Here is a 22,154-nt window from a genome sequence, read left to right on the forward strand (position 1 = left end):
TAAGTTAGTGTGTCTTGCTGTTATTCCAATAAAATCGTGTTCATTTTTCTGACTCTGCAGTGCATCTGGTTCTTGCAATATAATCTTTATTAGTAGATTTTCTTTAGGTGTAATTTAGAGTGCTAACAAGGGGGTTGTCTTTGTCCTTTTCATTTGTGTGTTCTATATATATATATATATATATATATATATATATATATATATATATATATATATATATATATATATATAAAAACACAGAAAAAACAGGCGCACTCATAGCATAAAATAGTATAACAATAAAGTTTATGGAATGAAGGATTTAAAAATACACACTCACAAACATAGCTGAATATAAAGCATTTTTGAGTAAAACTCAGCCCGTCAGACGCAGGAACCCGGTAGGGAGGACTTCGCTGTGATGTCCGTGGTATGTCCTACTGCAGTAGCCCCTCTGTGTCCTTGCAGGGACCGAAATGCACGAGGGACGCTGCCTTCCCCTTGCTCCGGCGTCACACAGTGAGTTCTCTGATCCAAATCTCGCGAGAATTCGGTGACGTCAGTGAGTTTCATATGTATATATATATGGATTTCCATAGTTACATAGTACACACTCACATGCTATATAAAACACACAGGAATGTTCAAAAAGAATAACTGATAGAAGCAGCATCTAGGTGAGCATTAGACTAGGAAGTGCCATCCATTCTCCAATATAATAACATAGAAAACAGGCCACAGCTCTATTTAGAGCTTGCTAAAGGGTCATTGTGACCTGAAACGTTGCTTGTTTTACATTGTGTTTCCTGCTGCCCTTCTGGCGGAATAAATGTGAGTTTTTCCTATTGTTGAACATATTAGTGCTGTTGGCTGTTTTTGTTTTCTCCGAAGTAACGCAATGATAATCATGGTCCCAGTGGCAGTAACGGCAGGTGTTCGGTTTGAGCTAATTATCGTAGCATTATTTCCATACGCTAGCATGAACGGAGGTTTGAGGATATGCCATGTTGGCTACATGGCTCATTAGCATACAATTGTAAGCCTAACGGCTGTTACAATTTGTTGACGCACTGTAATATATTTTGTGTTAATGCAAGGGCATCGTAATGCAAATCACCCTTGCGGATTTGCGTTACAGGTATGGATGCATTAAATAAGGGGGCTATTTAAAAGTTATCCACGAATAAATATACATGCAGCCAATTTCCTTGTTCTTGTTCATCATCTGGAAGAACAGCAGTGTACAGTAACCATTCCCTATATGCTTCCCTCCCTGCTTCACCTGGCCCCTCCTACCTGTCACTTCTTCACTTCTTTTCCTTGGTTTAAACAAGCAGTGAACAGGTAAAGAGATGTCCATGGTACAGGTGCTGCATTGAAGTTAGAGATTTGTGAAGCAGGAAAAGTTAAATCTCAGAAGGCAGAAAACCTCAATTAAGTAGAAAAAAAGACATATTAATAAGGTAAGATTAAACACACTTTAATAGGTCTTGTTAGCATGCACAGCTCAATATTATTTTATTACATTATATTGTGATCAGCATGAAATCTTGAATGAAAGGTGTCCTTAGGAGCAAGGTTAGTGTAAGTAAAGGCTGCTCAGGGGAGCATTAATGATTGGTGGGTATCTAGGCCCCCGGTGAGCGACATTCAATGGATTAAAAGGCTAGGGTTTTATTATGTTCTATTTTATTGTAATGTATACTTTGTTAAATGTATTGTTTAGTGCTTTTCTATTGGGAATATCCCTATTAGTCCCATTTAGCTTATAGGGCTATTGCTCATTACTATGGTAGGGGTTGTTTTGTTTGAAGAAGGAGGGGGGGGGATGCAAGTAGTTGCCCCTGTAATTTGCATCTCTCCCAAAGAGTCACCTTACTGAACTTTAAGTAAAAAAGCTTTCACAAAAAATGGACATGGGACTAGAGGAGATTTGCTTTGTCAGTGTTTCTATCAAACTTTCCAAAAGGTTAAAAAAAAAAGAGACAATGTTGATTTAACTTTTTGGCGCCAAAATGTCTAGAGAAATGGCCCAAATTGTTCAAAATGTGCGATTTTATTGTGTAAAATAGCAACACTGCCACTTTTTAAAATGCTTTACATTTTATAGAAGTTCAAAAATAAAAGCAATTGAAATACATTTTTTAAAAACGCAATGCCCTTTGATGTTTAGCGTTAAACAAACTTGTATGATTAAATTCACAAAGTTCAGTTAAGTGTGCAAAAAGTTTGCACATCTAGATGGGACATTCAGTCCATTTTTTTGTAATTTTCTTTAGAAGTCTTTTTTAAAATTTATTTTCCCTGTTTTGTTAATTAGGTAGGAGCGTCTCGGAAAATGAACGGCCGTGTGATTTGGACTCTCATTACCTGCATAGTAATGCTCTTTGTCATGAGTATGTCCTACTGTTACTATTGCAAAATGAAACGAAGACCTTCTACAACATTCCATGGAAACAGTAACTCAGAGGACTCATTTAATACAAAATTAATTGAGGCGAAACTACCGATCGCCACCCAAGCTCCCACGGGTATGTGGACCATAGATACTACTGGACGTATGGGCAACCTAATGGGGGAGTACGCCACCCTGTATTCCCTTGCAAAGCTGAATGGCCACCAAGCCTATGTCTTGCCAGGAACCCACAATCAACTGGCCAAGATCTTTAAGATTAAATTGCCTGTGATTCACCAGGAGGTTGTTGATCGCATAAAGTGGAGGAACTATGCACTTCATGACTGGATGTCTCCAGAATACAATAACATCCAAGGAGAGTATGTTAAACTTGGAAGTACCCCCTGCTCATGGACTTTTTATCACCACATAAGGGAGGAGATTCTCCAGGAGTTTACCTTCCATGACTTTATTAAAGAGGAGACCAATGCCTACCTCACCAGAATACGGGGTGACCGGAAAAATGTCACCTTTGTTGGGGTGCATGTCCGCAGGGGGGACTATGTCCATGTTATGCCTAATGCATGGAAAGGGGTGATAGCTGACAAGAAATACATGCGCAAAGCCATGGACTACTTCAGAGACAAGTATGAAAACCCTCTCTTTGTGGTGTCCAGCAATGGCATGGATTGGTGCAAGGAGAATATGAACAACTCATTGGGGGATATTCACTTTGCTGGAGATGGAAAGGAAGGTTCTCCTGGTCGAGACTTTGCCCTCTTGGCCCACTGTAACCATACAATCATGACCATAGGGACATTTGGGTTCTGGGCTGGATACATGGTGAGAGGTGAGACCATATACCTCACAAATTTCACTTTGCCCGAGTCTCCATTCCTCAGAGTTTTCAAGTATGAAGCAGCTTTTCTACCTGAATGGATTGGTATCCCTGCTGACCTCTCTCCTCTTCTGAAAAAGGAGAATCCGCATTAATGGTCAGAGGGCCCTTTAGAGTTCATCTTTAGGACACATACGGTATCATGCATAGTTGTCTACAAGTCAATGGGACGAGTTGTAAGAAGTGACACCATATGGAAACCACTTGATCTTCCTAATCAATGTATTGTTCATACAGTATATACTATAATACAACAAACACTACTTAATCCCTTATCATGTTTTCTCTAGAGGTACAATTTCCCTGCCTTACATATGTGGCAGACATTACCATTACCTTGTGAAGTCAAGTTTAATCGCCGAGGCTCAAGAGACCCACGGATCTCTTGTTTTGAAAGCCACCCGCTAGTAATAGTTCAACTAAGGGGGGGAATGATGATAGGACGATTTCAAGCCTGAATAATACTGTAATTACACATATATATATTCAGCATGTAACTAGTTAAAATAAGGAATATAGTATTACAATAGAAATTATATTGGGGTAGTTAGAAATTGTTAGTTAGTAAAACAATATGATAGAGATCGGGTTTAAAGATTAGGAACACAGTTAATACTATAGTTACTCAGTGACAGAACAAGGGAGTTTGGTAAACAAAGTAAAGATAGGTATCTTGAGAAATAGTCTTTAAAGATCAGTGGATAGACAAGGACGTGAAGGACTTTTGGTTTAAACATTAACGGTTGACGGAAGACATATGTAGCCTAAAGCCAGTAAAATGGCATATAAGCGAGCGTCAGAAATTATATTAACACCAAGTTGAATCATTTAACATCAACCAAACTGAAGATTATCCACTCTATAACCAAATTCTATATGCCTGAAAACCTGATGTAACGGACTGATATGGTGCTGGTAAATATGTGTTCTATTTGTCTCTGAAGAACTTGAAAAAAGAACCGGAACCGTGGACTATTGGATACTGTATATCACTGAAAGGTGGGACATTTATTTGTACCCATCTAATGAAGCAAATCTTCACGAAGGATTATTGTGTTGATGCTGGCACGTTATTTAACATTAACACTATTGGTTAAAGGGATAAGGCACACGTTATCTAACTCATTATTTTGTTTTAACAGGGGTTAACAACATCTGCGACATCTGTACGTCCATCTCCCTCTACAGTAGCTTCAACTTTTTTTGTTCTTGTCTGAAAATAGAGGTGTATTGTGTACTTATAGGGTGAAAACATTTGTTGGTCTGGGGTGAGGTAAAAACAGTGCTTTATGAGCAGTGGCAGATTTACAGTACAAATTTACCGCCCATAGACACTTACCTTTTTGCCGCCCGGGCCTCTTCCTCTTGCAATGTTCCGACGCGTTTCCATAACACAGCGTTGCCATGTGACACCGCAATGCTGCAGAACGTAACAGACCTTATAAATCATGTGACCGTTATGTAATTTTTTTTCTAAATTTCCCTCCACGTATGCACCAATTTGCACCCTTTCATATTCTACTTCGTAAAAAATGCTGGGAGGGCGCTCAATCCCCGAACCACTCAGATTTTTTTTTTACGAAATAGAACATGAAATAGTGTAAATTAGTGCATTTGTGGAGTGAAATTTAGAAAAAACATTACGTAACGGGTCTGAGAATTTATAAATAAAGTGACTTGCTCCAGGCTTAGTCCAGTGAAACGACCGTCGGGTGCTCGGCTTAGAGGCGCCGGGGTAGCCTGGCCAAGCGGAGGATAAGCGCTGGGAGCACGTTCTCGCGTCCAAGTTCTGAGAATTGTACGGAGCAGAGACCAGCGGGGAGAGTGTGGTGGCTCTCCCGAAAAGAGTACCGTATGTTCCTGGACGTGGAGTGGACAGGGTAAGCCTTCCTGAAGCAGGCGCCTGCACCTATTTGAGGCTAGTTTTCACCCCCAGTAAGTGTGTATTTCAACTGTATTGTGTATTTCATTTGTGTGTACGCAGGTTTACCCGAATAAACCTCATTTTATTCCACTACCTTGTTTTTTTGCCTAGTGAATTGATCCCAGAAGGTTTAAAGGTGTTAAAAGTACTGTCTCCCGTGACACCGGGATCAAAAATTCCGCTCAACAGGAGAGGGGAGAGCTGTAAGAAGGGGGAGCTGGGGTGTGCCAGAATGGTGCAAGACCGCACCGCTGCTCAGCCCAAGGTAGCAAGGACATAGGGTGGGAGGTGTGTGCAGCTGGGGGAGGGGGAGGTGTGTGCAGCTGCGGGATGTGTGTAGCTGGGGGAGGGGGGAGGTGTGTGCAGCTGCAGGAGGGAGAAGTGTGTGCAGCTGCGGGATGTGTGTGTAGCTGGGGGAGGGGGGAGGTGTGTGCAGCTGCGAGAGGGGGGAGGTGTGTGCAGCTGCGAGAGGGGGAGGTGTGCGCAGCTGCGGGAGGGGGGAGGTGTGTGCAGCTATGGGAGGGGAGAGGTGTGTGCAGCTGCGAGAGGGGGGAGGTGTGTGCAGCTGCGAGAGGGGGAGGTGTTTGCAGCTGTGGGAGGGGGGAGGTGTGTGTAGCTGCGGGAGGGGGGAGGTGTGTGCAGCTGTGGGAGGGGAGAGGTGTGTGCAGGAGGGGGAGGTGTGTGCAGCTGCGGGAGGTGGGAGGTGTGTGTAGCTGTGGGAGGGCGGAGGTGTGTGCAGCTGTGGGAGGGGGATGTGTGTGCAGCTGCGGGAGGGGGGAGGTGTGTGCAGCTGCGAGAGGGGGAGGTGTTTGCAGCTGTGGGAGGGGGGAGGTGTGTGTAGCTGCGGGAGGGGGGAGGTGTGTGCAGCTGTGGGAGGGGAGAGGTGTGTGCAGGAGGGGGAGGTGTGTGCAGCTGTGGGAGGGGAGAGGTGTGTGCAGGAGGGGGAGGTGTGTGCAGCTGCGGGAGGTGGGAGGTGTGTGTAGCTGTGGGAGGGGGGAGGTGTGTGCAGCTGTGGGAGGGGGATGTGTGTGCAGCTGCGGGAGGGGGGAGGTGTGTGCAGCTGCGGGAAGGGGGAGGTGTGTGCAGCTGTGGGAGGTGTGTGCAGCTGTGGGAGAGGGGAGGTGTGTGCAGCTGGGGGAGGAGGGAGGTGTGTGCAGCTGGGGGAGGGGGACGTGTGTGCAGCTGGGGGAGGTGTGTGCAGCTGTGGGAGGGGGAGGTGTGTGCAGTTGCGGGAGGGGGAGGTGTGTGTAGCTACAGGAGGGGGAGGTGGGGGCAGCTGCTGGAGGGGGAAGGTGTGTGTAGCAGGTGAGGGAGGAGGTTATAACTTATGCGGAGCGGCCTTCTACAGCATCTGTTGTCATGGTAACAGAAGAAACTTATTGAAACTCCTGCTGCATATTTAGGTTTGTGATTATACTTCATTTTACAGTACAGGCAGTCCTCGTTTTACAACGCTTCGCTTTACAACGAATGGCTTATCCAACGCTATGCAATGCATACCTATGTTCAATTTTACAACGCCAAAATGGCTTATCCAACGCTCTTACGACGCTTTGCAACGTTGTGTATGTGTGTATATGTATATACACATTCACATAAACAATGTTGCAAAACGTCGTAAGAGCGTATATATATAATATTGTACTATATAATATTATATTATACTATATAATATATTATTTATTATGTTATATTATATATATAATACAGTATATACACTATATAATTTATGTGTGTGCTGCATATCTTATTGCCTGCATAAAATATTTGGTGTATTTTAGTGTTAAAAATGCCTTCAGGAACGGAACCTTTCATTTAAACAGTGTTCCTATGGGAAAACGTGTTTCGCTTTACAACGTTTCGCTTTACAACGCCATTTTGAGTAACGCATTGTGTCGGATAACCGAGGACTGCCTGTAATTGGTATGGCACTGAGAATAAATGGTATTTTTCATATAAATGTAATTTTCTTTTCATAGGGTGGGTGGAGTTTTCTTTTTAATCTACTTACGTATAGCTGTGACAAAGTCACCAAACACACCCTGATAATAACCATAACAACCATAATAATTATGGTAAACACAAAAGATACGCTGGAAAGGTGGACATTTTCTATCGCAGACCAAACATCTCAGCACTAAACTATTGCTGCCATGCCGCTGCTACTATTTATATTTGCTCTGACCTCGCTTCTTTTCAAAATACGCACTTCTTTCTACCAGCCCCATGTCTCTATCTCTATTCATATTTCGCCATCTCTCCTTTCTTCACCGCTTCTCAGTTCACATGAACTCCTTTCTTACCTGCGCCCTCTGACACCACACAGCTATACCCCCTGCACTAAAACACAACCCTACAAATCATCCTCACACATTCTCTTTCTTTCCATGCTTCTCCTCCTCGCTTCTGGGGATATCTCTCCCAATCCTGGTCCCTGCCTTATTTCTACTTGCTCTCGCCCTCGCCTGTCAAATGCAACTTCTACTCCCTCTGGTGTCATCCCCTCCAAACTCATACCCATCCCCTGCCACCCTCCTCTCTCCCATTCTCCTGTGCCCTTTGGATTGCTAGCTCCCTTTCTAACAAGTGCCTCTGTGCATGACTTCTTTCGCTCTCACTCCCTGCTTCTCTTTGCTATACAGGCATACCCCGCTTTAAGGATACTCACTTTAAGTACACTCGCGAGTAAGTACATGTCGCCCAATAGGCAAACGGCAGCTCACGCATGCGCCTGTCAGCACGTCCTGAACAGGAATACCGGCTCCCTACCTGTACCGAAGCTGTGCGCAAGCGAGGAGACTATAGAGCATGTTACAAATGTGTTATTTACATCAGTTATGCACGTATATGACGATTGCAGTACAGTACATGCATCAATAAGTGGAAAAAAGGTACTGCTTCATTTTAAGTACATTTTCGCTTTACATACATGCTCCGGTCCCATTGCGTATGTTAATGCGGGGTATGCCTGTAACTGAGACCGGGCTCACTCAGTCTGACTCTGCTCTGGAAGCTGCCCTCTCCTATGGTGGCTTTTCCTTCTCCCACACTCCGCGACCTGATGGCAGGGGTGGAGGCGTGGGGCTACTCCTCTCCTCTCTCTGACATTACCGAATCCTTCCTATTCCTCCCTTGCTTGCTTTTCCCTCCTTTGAGGTTCACACTGTCCAGATCTTCTCTCTTCTTCCTGTCCATGTGGCGGTCATCTATCGCCCACCTACCTCTACTCATCCCCCTTCTGCCTTTCTCTCTCACTTTGAATCCTGGCTCTCTTTCTTTCTCTCCTCAGACTCCCCTGTTCTCCTCCTTGGGGACTCAACTGCCACATTGATGACTGCTTTCTCCCTTGGGCTTCTGGCTTTCTCTCTCTAACCTCTTCCTTTGGCCTTCAACAGTGGACTGCAGCTAACACCCACAAGGATGGCCACTACCTAGACCTAGTTTTCACAAAAAACTTTTCTCTCTCTGATTTCTCCATTTCCCCCTTTCCTCTCTCTGACATCACCTCATCTCATTTTCTCTCTCTCGTTTGTCCCCTTCTCCATCTCCATTCTACCCCTCTCTTCTGCAGAAACCTGCGCTTTATTAACCTACCAGCCTTTGTTTCCGCTTTACGCTCCTCCTTCTTTTCTCTCAGTTCTGCTACAGACCCTGACAACCTGGTCTGGAACTACAACTCTGCCTTATCCTCCTCTCTTGATATACATGCCCCGCTTTCTCTCTGTCTGTCGCCCTCACCTTTCTAACCCCAGACCCTGGCTAAATTCCCACACGCGCATGCTGCGTTCATCCACTCGTTCCTCTGAACTGTTTCAACTTTGCCCTCTCCCAGGCTAAACAAACCTACTTTTCGTCACTAATCAACACACACAAGACTAACCCACGCTGACTCTTCTCTGTCTTTGACTCTCTACTCAAACTACCCCCAGTTGTCTCTTCTTCCTCCATTTCACCTCAGGACTTTGCTGACTATTTCAAGGAAAAGGTGGACTCCATTCGTCAGAACATCCCCTCTGTTTCCTCCTCCCATCCTACACTGCTTCCTAACTCTCCTCCTGCTTTTCTTGACTTTTTCCGCTATCACAGAGGAGGATGTATCACTACTGATGTCCTCTTCTCTCTCTACCACTTGCCCTCTTGACCCCATTCCCTCCCATCTCCTAAAACATCTTGTTCCTACTATAACCCCTATGCTCACACACATATTTAACACCTCCCTCTATTCTGGTACCTTTTCTTCCTCCTTCAAACATGCAACCGTTATACCATTACTCAAAAACAGCAAGCTTGACCCTACCTGTCTTTCTAACTATCGACCTGTCTCCCTCCTGCCTTTTGCCTCCAAACTCCTTGAACGCTTGTATTCTTTCGCTTGCTCCACCTTCTCAACACCCATTCTCTCCTAGACCCTCTACAATCTGGCTTCCTCACTGCTCACTCGACTGAAAGAGCCCTCACTAAAATAACTAATGACCTCCATGCTGCCAAAGACAGAGGTCATTACACTCTGCTCATATTACTCGATCTCTCTGCAGCATTTGACACCGTGGACCACCCTCTTCTCCTCCACATTCTCCATACTCTTGGTATTCGTAACAAAGCTCTATCCTGGATCTCCTCTTACCTCTCCCATCGTACTTTCAGTGTCTCTTCTGCTAACACCTCCTCCTCCATAGATCTCTATGTGGGGGTGCCGCAGGGTTCTGTCCTGGGACCTCTTCTCTTTTCTCTGTACACACTTTCTCTAGGTGACCTAATCACATCCCTTGGGTTTAAATATCACCTCTATGCTGACGACACACAAATGTACTGTTCAACCCCTGACCTTACACCTGCTGTACAGACCAAAGTCTCAGAATGTCTCTCTGCGATATCCTAGATGGCCCTCCGCCAACTTAAACTTAACATGACAAAAACAGAGCTCCTCATACTTCCTCCCAAATCTGGCCTTACTTCCACATTACTGTTGGAAGTACCATCATTCACCAAGTAGCCCAAGCACGCTGCCTAAGGATCACACTTGACTCCTCTCTCACATTCTCCTCTCACATTAAAAATGTATCTACAGTAAAACCTGTCGCTTTTTCCACCGCAATATTACAAAGATACGCCATTTCCTCTGTTGCTCGACTGCTAAAACTCAGACTCGGGTCCTCATTCTCTCCCGTCTCGACTACTGTAACCTCCTGCTGTCCAGCCTTCCTTCCTCTCACCTGTCTCCCCTACAATCTATCCTAAACGCTGCTGCCAGAATCACTCTACTCTTTCCTAAGTCTGTCTCAGCGTCTCCCCTGCTGAAATCACTCTCCTGGCTTCCTATCAAATCCCGTATCACACATGCAATTCTCCTCCTCACTTTTAAAGCTTTACACTCTTCTGCCCCTCCTTACATCTCATCCCTAATTTCTCGCTATGCAATATCCCGATTCTTGCGTTCTGTTCAATGATGTCTTCTCTGTACCCCCTTTGTATCTAAAGCCCTCTCCTGCCTTAAACCTTTCTCACTGACCGCCCCACACCTCTGGAATGCCCTTCCCCTCGATACCCGACTAGCACCCACTCTATCCACCTTTAAGACCCACCTTAAGACACACTTGCTTAAAGAAGCATATGAGTAGCACCGTAGATATTACTAGGCAAATGATGCATAGAACTTGGCCCTCTGCAGAAGCACTTACTAAAATGCTCTACTACTGTTTCTGTGCATTCCTCCTACATACCATTAGATTGCAAGCTCCTCGGGGCAGGGACTCCTCTTCCTAAATGTTACGTTTGTCTGAAGCACTTATTCCCATGATCTGTTATTTATATTATTTGTTATTTATATGATTACCACGTATGTTACTACTGTGAAGCGCTATGTACATTAATGGCGCTATACAAATAAAGACATACAATACAATATCCAGATACCAGCTCAAGGTTCCTAATGTATTGTGGTAATCAATAACATCTACTAGTAGATGGTGCACATGGAATATGGAAATGTGAGGAATACAAATAGGAGAGAAAACAGATATTCCTGACAGTGCGCTCATTGATATACCATTTATTGCCATGAAACAGTCATAACCAATCACAAAAATACCCACACATGACAAAGTGGCCAAACAAAATCACAACATTATTAAAATCAATGAGAGGTATTTGCTAAATACTGTACACATGAATAAATCGGACTGAGGTCTGCAGACTATATATCCTATAAATCTGGGGTACTATCACAATATAATGTGCTGGAGGGAAATAAAGTGCTTGTACAGAGAGAAATCACATACATAACATTGTAATGGTTTGCAAACCAGTAAAAGGGGAACAAATGTTCCATTTGAATCCCTGCACTATTCCCTCAGTGTTGACACATAAAAAGCACCTACTATAAAACATGTCTGCTTGATAGCCTCTACTCCCATTATATAGATGCGGTAACAGACGATAGTGTCACATGGGCACAGGCCAGCAATAGTAACATCTGACTAAATGCAGACACAGAAACCAGAGAAGTGTCTCAGTGAAGCCAATTCTTAGCGTTGGTCGGGAGAGATTGAGGTAAACAGACTTTGGAAATCAGTCCACGCTGGTCCAACGACACACTCCTTGATCAATGTTGGAGTGTGTAACAGGATTACTCTCAGTCCAGTGCGAGAAGAAACATTGTGTTCATTAGTGTCTGTAAGAAGCTGATAATAACCTCTAACACTTCTATGAGAACTGAAGACAGAGTCTGAGTCATAGGATGATATCCCAGGACCAAACAGCAGTTCTTCCAAACAGTCCCTCCATGCTTGTACACCCATGTTTCTGTGAGGACTAGGGGCTCTCGGCAACCACAGCGCGAATCTCCCTTACCTCCTGCTGCTCCCGCTGCCGTGGGACGTCCCCCTCGCCGGCGCCAGCCACCTCCCATTGCTCTGGGGCGTCCCCGCCGTCTCCGGCGGCCTGCCTCTGCTCCGCAGTCTCTTCCCTCTCACGCGGCTGCCATTAGTCCCGGGCGCGCTTGGACAGCGCGCGCCGGGTGAAGATAATTTATTCACTGCACTAGCACAGGCCCTGCATGGGTAGTATTTCAAAAATGACTACCTTGGAGGTCTTTGTCTTAAGCTTGATACCTAGATCCCTGAAATTATATTTTAGGACCCTCCATCTTTCTCTAACTTTGGCATCAATGACAATGTCTCAGTGAAGCCAATACTTAATGTGGGTCGGGAGAGATGGAGGTTAAAAGACTTTTGAAATCGGTCTGCGCCGGTCCAACGACACCCTCCTTGATCAATGTAGGTGTGTCACAGAAGACCAGTACTTTTACACCAAGAAAAAGCCTGTGACAGGAGACAAGTACTTTTACACCAAAACCACCGGGATCACTAGCACCAGACAGGACAAAGTTGTTGAATAAAATTTGGTTCATTCTGGCACGCCAGCAGGCAAAACAAAGATGTACAAAACAAGATACAATACCAATTGGGGACCTGGGGAGTAGACTCTAGCCTTGCTAGGTGCAGGGACCTGCTTCAAGAAGGCTTGCCCTGTCCACTTCTCGTCCAGGAGATCAGAGTGCTGATCACACACAGCAGCCCCTCTGACATGTATCTCCAGGTGGTCACTGGTACTGGATAGGTATCAATGGCGCTAAACACAATAGAATGGTAAATAAATTAAATATACAACCAGATGGGATGGAGGGTTGATCTCAGCCGGCGTGAATCAAACATGAAATAAGAAAAAGAAATACATAGTGTGATACTGTTAAGACACTAAAACAACAAACAAACAAACAAAAACTGGCAATGTTGCTGAACCACACACTAGACTAAAAAAGATGAATTTAATACATTATAAAAACATACAGTACAATTAAACACAAATAGGCAAAGTTATAGGACCCAATCGATATCTGGCCAAATTGCCCGCTTACCGAAGCCAAGATGTTAAACCGCAGTGGATATTTTAGAGAGTATCCCCTCTCACAGTGGCTGGCACAGCTCCCAGATCGATTTCCGGTATTCGCCGCGTGTAGAAGTATGGTAATGGAGGACGCGTTCATCCACGCTGTAGCAGGGGCAGGAAAACACTGTCTGTAGGTTAGGCAGTAAGGGCATGCGCAGAGGCGCCCGACACAGTGTAGATGGTGCCTCCAACTCCCCTGCTCCTCGCGGTCGCGTGTGCTCCAAAGGCGGCAAATTCAAAAGATGCTTCTGAGAATCACTGAGTAATTATTAATGATTAATCACGTATGTTTCTTGACACATATTGGTTTATATGTTAAGATACTAAGTTATCATATTCTTTGTCATTTTTTTGATATCTTTTTAATTAAATATCAATAAGACACTAGGTAAGTCACTTATATGTAGTTATTGTAGGTTTATTTGCAACATTAATGCAGTATATTATTATCCATTACCCAGACAGTGTATCTCATTCAATACATGTTGTCTCCAACACCTATATCCACCACTGACCATCAATTGGGCTAGTGTCAATGTTCACTTGACATCATATATTGCATGCTGTCTATCTTTAATATCTTTAATATTAATATCAATATTGATGATTTGAATCATTATAATGATGTTGGATTATATGTTTTTATGTGTTCTTATTTGTGCAAATGTGTTTAACTATTTGTCTGCTAACCAATTGTTTTTATGCACTTTCCGTGATGTTGCTGATATATGCTGCAGTATTGAATTTGCATTACTGCGCATGACCGGGACTTTATTATGGTACATGTACCTTTAAATTTCTCCTATAAATAAACGGACACACAGGGACTTCTTTATTCAATTTACCCCTGAGGAAGGAGGCAGCAGCTTCCGAAACGCGTTGGGTGGTCCCCGATATCCCTGCGTTGCCATCAGCTGCCGTTACCCATTGCCAGCCCTGCCGTGCGGCTCTGTGACTCAGAAGCATCTTTTGAATTTGCCGCCTTTGGAGCACACGCGACCGCGAGGAGCAGGGGAGTTGGAGGCACCATCTACACTGTGTCGGGCGCCTCTGCGCATGCCCTTACTGCCTAACCTACAGACAGTGTTTTCCTGCCCCTGCTACAGCGTGGATGAACGCGTCCTCCATTACCATACTTCTACACGCGGCGAATATCGGAAATCGATCTGGGAGCTGTGCCAGCCACTGTGAGAGGGGATACTCTCTAAAATATCCACTGCGGTTTAACATCTTGGCTTCGGTAAGCGGGCAATTCGGCCAGATATCGATTGGGTCCTATAACTTTGCCTATTTGTGCTTAATTGTACTGTATGTTTTTATAATGTATTAAATTTATCTTTTTTAGTCTAGTGTGTGGTTCAGCAACATTGCCAGTTTTTGTTTGTTTGTTTGTTGTTTTAGTGTCTTAACAGTATCACACTATGTATTTCTTTTTCTTATTTCATGTTTGATTCACGCCGGCTGAGATCAACCCTCCATCCCATCTGGTTGTATATTTAATTTATTTACCAATTTATTTACCATTCTATTGTGTTTAGCGCCATTGATACCTATCCAGTACCATTACTCTTGTCTGACTAGGGGTCAGAGGTGTATCCAGGCTGCTACACTTTTTATATTAATTCACTTTTTATATTAATTCAATTTCATTATTTTTAGAGCATATGTTTTGATATATATTAGTGTTAGCGCTACCTATTGTTTTTTATTGTGTTTCCAGGTGGTCACTGTCAAGATCCAAACTCCAAAGATCCAAAAAAATGTAATATAAATTTTAGGCTCCTACCTCGAGGGCTATAAAGATCATATCTGGTGTAATCCATTCCTAACCCCGGAAGAAGTGCACAAGTAGGAAACTGTTACGCCGGTGCTGCCCGCAGGCCAGACCCGTCCCTTATACTGAGGTGGGGACGTATATGTGCACGCACCCGCCGCAGAAGGAGCGTGTCCGGAGTGTGGTGTTAGTGTGTTGCCTGGCCAGGTGGAAATAGCTGAAGCAATACTTAAGGTACCGGTAAAAGAATAGAGGTAGTAGTTGCCGTTAGCCAAGGTCAGGGATAGGAGAGATCCGGAGGGTCAAAGTCCAAGCTGAGATCGGGTAAGGTGAGAAGCCGCGTAGTTGAGAGAGAGCCGGGTCGAGAGCCAAGAGGGATACAGGATAAAAGGTGAGCGCAGAGATCTATCCGCCAAAAACAAAGCTACAGCATATAAAAGCCAATTGTAGGTTTGGCAAAGAAACACCTCTGTGCTGAAAGGTGCACAAGTGTTGAGTTGGCAACTCAGTGATATAGCAAGGGGTTGTGACTGATATCATAACATAGATCAAATACTACTGACACGGCCATATGTAAGTATAAGGTCCTCAGATGGTGTCTTTGTGATCCCTCAAAGGTTAACACTTCTATGCTATCCCTTTGCGTTCAATCACCAGCCCCCTCGTCACAGGTAGGTGACCCCCGTCAATATATAGACATGGAGACTGTGTTGGGATAAAATATATAACAGATATTTATTATTAAAGCACACTCACATCAAGGAACGCCCTGGTAGTCCCCGCAGAGTCCACTCCCTCCGTCGTGCAGACTTGTCCTCGCTACCACGTCCGGTTATCTGCTGTAGTATTCTGTCAGCACACAAACGGAGCAGGCGCTATTGTTAGTTTTTTCACTTTGCTACGGTGGCTGCCAAGGCTCAAAATAGTCCAAACAATTAGAGTAACGCGTTTCGCCGGACTCGGCTTCCTCAGGCTCTTTAAATTAGCTGCATGTCCATGGGGAGGCTTTTTGTAATTGCTGAAGCAGGCTCTTGCTGCTTTACATAGGGAAAATCCTTGACCCCAAGAATGATGAAGTAAAGAATGCCTAGAAGAAAGCGCAAAGAAATGTCTCCATGGGGAAATAAGTTTGGGATCTAATCCCTGAAGAAGTTAGCTGTGTTCTAGTCAAACACGTAGGAGAAAAAGAGAAGGACACGTCATTCTTTGCTCGCATGCACTGAGTGAGTGTATTCTAATCATTATTTTATCCCTTAAATCCCAAACTTATTTCACCCTGGATTTGCGCTTTCTTCTAGGCATTCTTTAGGTTTAAAAAAAAAAAAAAAAAAGACATTAAAATCGAGTTCATCCTACTGTATGTTATATTTAGACTACAGATACTTTCCCTATATTTGTATTAACAGTATTTTGATCCGGAGGAAGGCGAGCCAAAAACGCAGGGAAACATTATCCAACGATTTCTCATAAGGGGAACAAATTAATTCCTTTCTGATTCCAAATAATTTCAATCAAATTTCTCCCTGGATCAACATCCTTCCCATGTTTACTTATTTTGGTATATCCCTGTATACCTTTCCGTTCTAAAAAGATGTCCAACCTTTTTTTGAAGATACTTTTTTTTTTTTTGAAACTGCTCAGAGAACAAGAATGAATCGGCCGGGGGACGTGTCGATAAGCAGTTATAAGCAGGTGAATGCATTTTTCTTTGTGGTTTGGGGATGTGCAACTGACTTTGCCAGACATGGTGTGTACAGGATAATGCTACTGCATACTGTACTTCAAAGAAATCATTTGAACAGTTTTACAATCCAAGTTCTCACAACAGTATATAAATACCATTGGTGTCACGAGTGTGTGTTTGAGATATCTCCATAAACCGTATGCAAAGCAGACCAAGCCTAGCAAAAGGTGAAGGTTTTCAATAGTACAGGTATACTGTAACCTCCCCACCCCAAAAATAAAAATTAGATTACTGTATGCCACCTCATATAGAAATAAAAAGTAAGTGATTTTAAGAATGTATAAATTGATTAAATATTAAAAACATCACACAATATTTTCTTCAAATGACTCATTTATTAAGCCCTTGTCTAGAAGGGGGAAAAAAAAGAAACGCTTCTGCCTTTTTTTTCTCTTTCAGACTTGACATTATTTATTTATAAAATATTTTACCAGGAGATAAAATTGAGAGTTACCTCTCGTTTTCAAGTATGTCCTGGGCATAGAGTTAAATGACAAATAATACATGGCTACAAAAACAGATACATAAGTGAACAGGGTATACATTATATACAATACATAGCATGCACAGTTAAGATACTATATATTATGGGCGTATGTAACAGTTACAGACCAGATTAAAATGTGAGACAGCTTTGGTTTTGAAAGAACTTAAACTGGTGGTGGATATAAGAGTCTCCGGTAGGTTGTTCCAGTTTTGGGGAGCATGATAAGAGAAGGAGGAGCGGCCAGATACTTTGTTGAGCCTTGGGACAATGAGCAGTCTTTTAGAGTCAGATCTCAGAGATGATAAGTGCTGCATGTGGTAGGGGTGAGGAGCTTGTTCAGATAGATGGGTAGCTTGCCCAGAAAGTATTTGAAGGCAAGACAGGAAAGGGGAACTTTGCGCCTAGACTCAAGTGATGACCAATCTAGTTATTTGAGCATTTCGCAGTGATGTGTGTTATAGTTGCATTGGAGAACAAAACGGCATATTGAATTATAGAGGGTGTCAAGTTTGCTAAAGTGGGTTTGGGGTGCCGAGCCGTATACTATGTCTCCATTGTCGATAATTAGCATTAGCATCTGCTGTGTGATACGCTTTCTGACCAGCAGGCTTAGGGAGGATTTGTTCCTGTAAAGTACACCTAGTTTGGCATAGGATTTGGTGTCAGGGTATCAATGTGCATCCCGAATGTTAAGTGGGAGTCAAACCATATGCCCATATTTAAAACTAGTAACAGGTGTTAGGGTGTGTTAGCGTTGGTTCTGATCTGGAGCTCAGTCACTGGAAGCTTTAAGAATTTCGTCTTGGTCCCAAATACCATTGTTACAGGCTTGTCAGTGTTTAAAAACAGTTTGTTTTGGGAAATCCAGTTTTCGAGTCTCAAAAAGTCAGACTGAAGTATGTGTTCAAGGTCGGAGAGGCTATGGCTGTGTGCATATAGGATTGTGTCATCTGCATACATATGTATTGAAGCTTTCTTACAAGCTGTGGGAAGATCATTGAGGAACACTGAGAAGCGTAGGGGCCCCAGAACAGAGCCTTGCGGAACACCACATGTGATATCCAAGGGGTTGGAGTTAGAGCCTAAGGTGGACACATGTTGGGATCTACCTGATAGGTAGGACTGAAACCAGTTTAAAGCATGCTTCCCTATTCCAGAGCACTGGAGTTTGTTAAGCAGGATATCATGATCAACAGTATCAAAAGCCTTTGCAAAAATCTCAAGGAATATTGCACTAGTGAGTTGTCCACGTTCCATTCCACACTGGATTTCATTAAAACTTTTAGCAGGGTAGTTACGGTGGAGTGTTTGGGATGAAAGCCAGATTGGAATTGACTAGGGAAATTTGTCATGGTATAGTAATTGCTTAATTGGTAGTGAACACATTTTTCCATGACTTTGGATAGTATTGGGAGAAGAGAGATTGGGTATAGTGGAGGGGTGGTGCTCTAGAATACTTGGATCTGTACCTTAATATTGAAAGGAAAAGAGCAAAATGCTGGGTAATGATTACTGAAATAATCAAGCACTAAACCTATCAAACGGCTCTAAAGTACCCTGAAGGTAGGGGTAGGTGCACAGAGACACTTCCCCTGCCTCATTGGGTAAGCCCCAGGTAAACGTACTCAGAGACTCCCAGTTGCTCTATCCAAGGTGTGCAGCTGTATCCAGGTAAGTAGAATCCAATGCAGTGTGTGTGCAGCGCACAGCAAAAAGTTGAGAGAGAGCAGGTCTGGCAAAATAACTCTTTAATGACAAGCCATAAAATAGAGGGTTGAAATCCTTCTACGCGTTTCGTGCAGGTTATGCACTTTATCAAGAAGTGCCTTACACGATATACAATGCATTTAAATACAGCTGACTGCCGTTTTTGGCGCCAAACGAATGACGTCATTCATCTATATTAACCAATGAAAATCGGTCATATCGCGCATGCGCCGTACCGCCAGGCACAGGAGGAACCCTCACTCCATGTTGCCATGGAGTGAGGGTTCCTCCTGTGCCTGGAGGTATGGCGCATGCGCGATATGACCGATTTTCATTGGTTAATATAGATGAATGACGTCATTCGTTTGGCGCCAAAAACGGCAGTCAGCTGTATTTAAATGCATTGTATATCGTGTAAGGCACTTCTTGATAAAGTGCATAACCTGCACGAAACGCGTAGAAGGATTTCAACCCTCTATTTTATGGCTTGTCATTAAAGAGTTATTTTGCCAGACCTGCTCTCTCTCAACTTTTTGCTGTGCGCTGCACACACACTGCATGAGAAGAGAGATTGGCCTGTAGTCTGACAGTGTTTTTGTCCCCACTTTTGAAGATTGGGACAACTCAGGCAGTTTTCCAGGTTTTAGGGATATGGCCTGCAGACAGAATAGAGTTGACTATGGAAGCAATTGGTTTGGCAATGGCTGGGGCACCAAGTCTTAGGAACTTAGATTGCAGTAAATCAGGTCCACATTGGCTGCTTAGTTTTAATTTGAGGAGCGCTTGTGTAATCTCCTCTTCGGATACTGGGCCAAATTGTAAATTGTGGGCAGTGTTGGGAAGGGGTGTGGCTATATAGGTACTTCCAGGATGAGATTCATGTTTGTGGTTTGGTTTGCATTTTGCTATAAGTTAGTAGCACACCCCGCAAAGTAGTCATTGAATGCATTTGCAATGTCAGTGGGATTTGTCAGACTAATGTACCCCTTAATGATATTACTTGGTTGTTAATGGTTAGAAGGCTGTAATATATTGTTGATAACCTTCCAGAAGTTAGCTGGGTTTGATGTATTCTGAGGAGATTGTCAGAGTAATATTGTGCTTTTGCGTGCCCTGTTTGTCTTGTGCACATGTTCCGTAGGCATCTGTAGTGATTGAGATCCTTGGTAGTGCCAGTTACTCTGTAGCTTTCCGCAAGGCATCCATGAACTGGTAGAGTGCTATAAGGTCAATTGTAACCCATGGAAGGTGGGACCCCGTACCCTAATTCTGCATAGTGGAGCATGGGTATTACAGAGTTTTAAGAATTCGGATTGGAAATAGTCGCGCGCAGAATCGGGGTCGGGAATTAAATCGATTCTGTGCCAATGGCAGTTGATAAGGTCAGCCAGATACTGTTGTGGGTTAAAGTTTCTAAATGTTCTAGTGAGGAGAACTTTAGGGCTTGATAGGGGTAGTTTAATTTTCCTTACACAGTACACTATTACATGGTCACTGAAAATGTCAGGAAGGATGTCAGAGGATTGGATTCTGCTGGGGTTTGAGGAGAGAATCCAGTCAAGTAAGGAATGGTTGTGCGATTTCAGGTTTGTCCTTGTGGGTTGGGAAATGAGTTGCTTTAGGTTAAGCGACTTGAGTTGTAACTGGATTTTGTGGTTTTTAGGGTCGAGCCAATTGAAGTTGAAGTCCCCAAGAACTAGCAGCTCACTCTTCTCATTTAGAGAGGAAATGGAGCCAAGAAACTGGGTTATATCAGTCAGAGACTGTAGAGGGGCTTTAGGGGGGCGGTAGATGCCACTAAGCAAGATGGGCTTAGAAAAGGGGAGGCAGATTCTGCCAACTATGATTTCAAAAGAGGGTAGGCTTGGGGTGCAATTTAACAGTGTAAATTGTAAGGTGTCTGCGATAGAAAATAACACCCCTCCTCCTCTCTTTGACCTATCTCTCCTAGAAATGGAGTATCCCTGAATGGCAATATTTGCATCAGTTTTAGGGGTTAACCATGTTTCTGTAAGAATGATGGCTTTGGGTTTATGCATAAGGCACCATGCTCTTAGTTCATCCAATTTGGGCAGCAGGCTCCGGATATTTATATGGGCGACAGATAGACCTTTATGGAATTTAAAGGGAGAATTCTTAGGGGTATAGGACAGAGCTGAAATGGGAGGGCCTGGGTTAGGTTCAATAGCACTTGCTAAAGAGAGTAATAGTATGAGTAGAAATTTGAGTAGTTGTTTGCCAGTTGTATATTTGTGGTGTTTGCCATTAGAGTGAGCGGTGGATGGTGTGCTGGTTTTTACATTCACACTGGTAGTGAAGGCATTTTGGCCAAATCTCCATGAAGGACTTATCACACGTGCACATGCGTGTTAAACCGCTCACAGAACAATAATGAATCGGCCGGGGAGGTGTTGATAAGCAATTATAAGCAGTTGAATGCATTTTGCTTTGTGAGGGGGGCGGTGCAACTGACTTCGCCAGACCTGGTGTGTGCAGGATTATACTGCATACCTTTGTTCAAAGAAATCATTTGAACAGTTTTACAATCCAAGTTCTCACAACAGTACAATCAAAATTACACTGTCACTTTACATTTTTATCCTCGTTGGATTTTTAATCACATTCACAATGCGCAAGCAACATTTAAAAAAAGCAATATTAGAATATATCCATCGTACTTGCTCTTTATCCTCTTGAAAAAATTATGCTATTATTTCCGGTATTGTGCATGCGTCAAGTCGCATAATTGGGAATTAAAGCAGCAGTTCAAGCAATATCCTACACATGTGTTTTTTTTTTAATAAATCTGGTTCTGTATGATGAGAACAAACTTCTGATAGGCTCTAGCTCTTGAGCCCCGCCCTCTCCCTAGCAATCCACCAGTTGTAACTACTGTAGTAACTGCTCAGTCAATCATATTGCAGGACTACATTTTCAATAGTGCTGTGCAAGAATTTAATTAAATAACCCTGAGCAAAGCGATTGATTACAGGAGAATGGACCGATCTGCAGCTTACTGTAGCTAATCACTTGTCTGTGTGCATATTGTATTGATGCACATACTGTATTGTTTTTTTTTTCAATATTTTTTTTTAAACGGCAGCTTGAACTGCAGCTTTAAACTTAATACTGTACTGTACATTATATTTACCTTCATTATAAACTTTGCCAAACGGGTGGAGATGAGCCACTGTTACTCCTGTAGTCTGCAATAGAGTTGACAGGTGACAGCTGGCCTGCTACACCTGTAGCTGACAGCTGATGAAGCTGGTAATCATAAAGGTACACGTAAGCATGCT

The 22,154-nt window shown here is 43.4% G+C and overlaps 1 protein-coding gene across 1 annotated transcript; it reads left to right on the forward strand.

Annotated features, from left to right (window-relative positions):
* Nucleotides 1–2,355: 2,355 nt before the first annotated feature.
* On the forward strand, nt 2,356–3,367 carry LOC142496542 (galactoside alpha-(1,2)-fucosyltransferase 2-like). The gene has a single exon (XM_075603209.1). The coding sequence runs from the start codon at nt 2,360–2,362 to the stop codon at nt 3,365–3,367; it is 1,008 nt and encodes a 335-aa protein (XP_075459324.1). The 5' UTR covers nt 2,356–2,359.
* The last annotated feature ends 18,787 nt before the right edge of the window (nt 3,368–22,154 follow it).

The sequence above is a fragment of the Ascaphus truei genome, chromosome 6 (assembly GCF_040206685.1).
Source record: "Ascaphus truei isolate aAscTru1 chromosome 6, aAscTru1.hap1, whole genome shotgun sequence".
In the NCBI taxonomy this organism is placed as follows: Eukaryota; Metazoa; Chordata; class Amphibia; order Anura; family Ascaphidae; genus Ascaphus; species Ascaphus truei.

Excerpts from the sequence above, each read along its gene's own strand:
- LOC142496542 (XM_075603209.1), top strand. The coding sequence starts at position 2,360 with ATGCTCTTTGTCATGAGTATGTCCTACTGTTACTATTGCAAAATGAAA.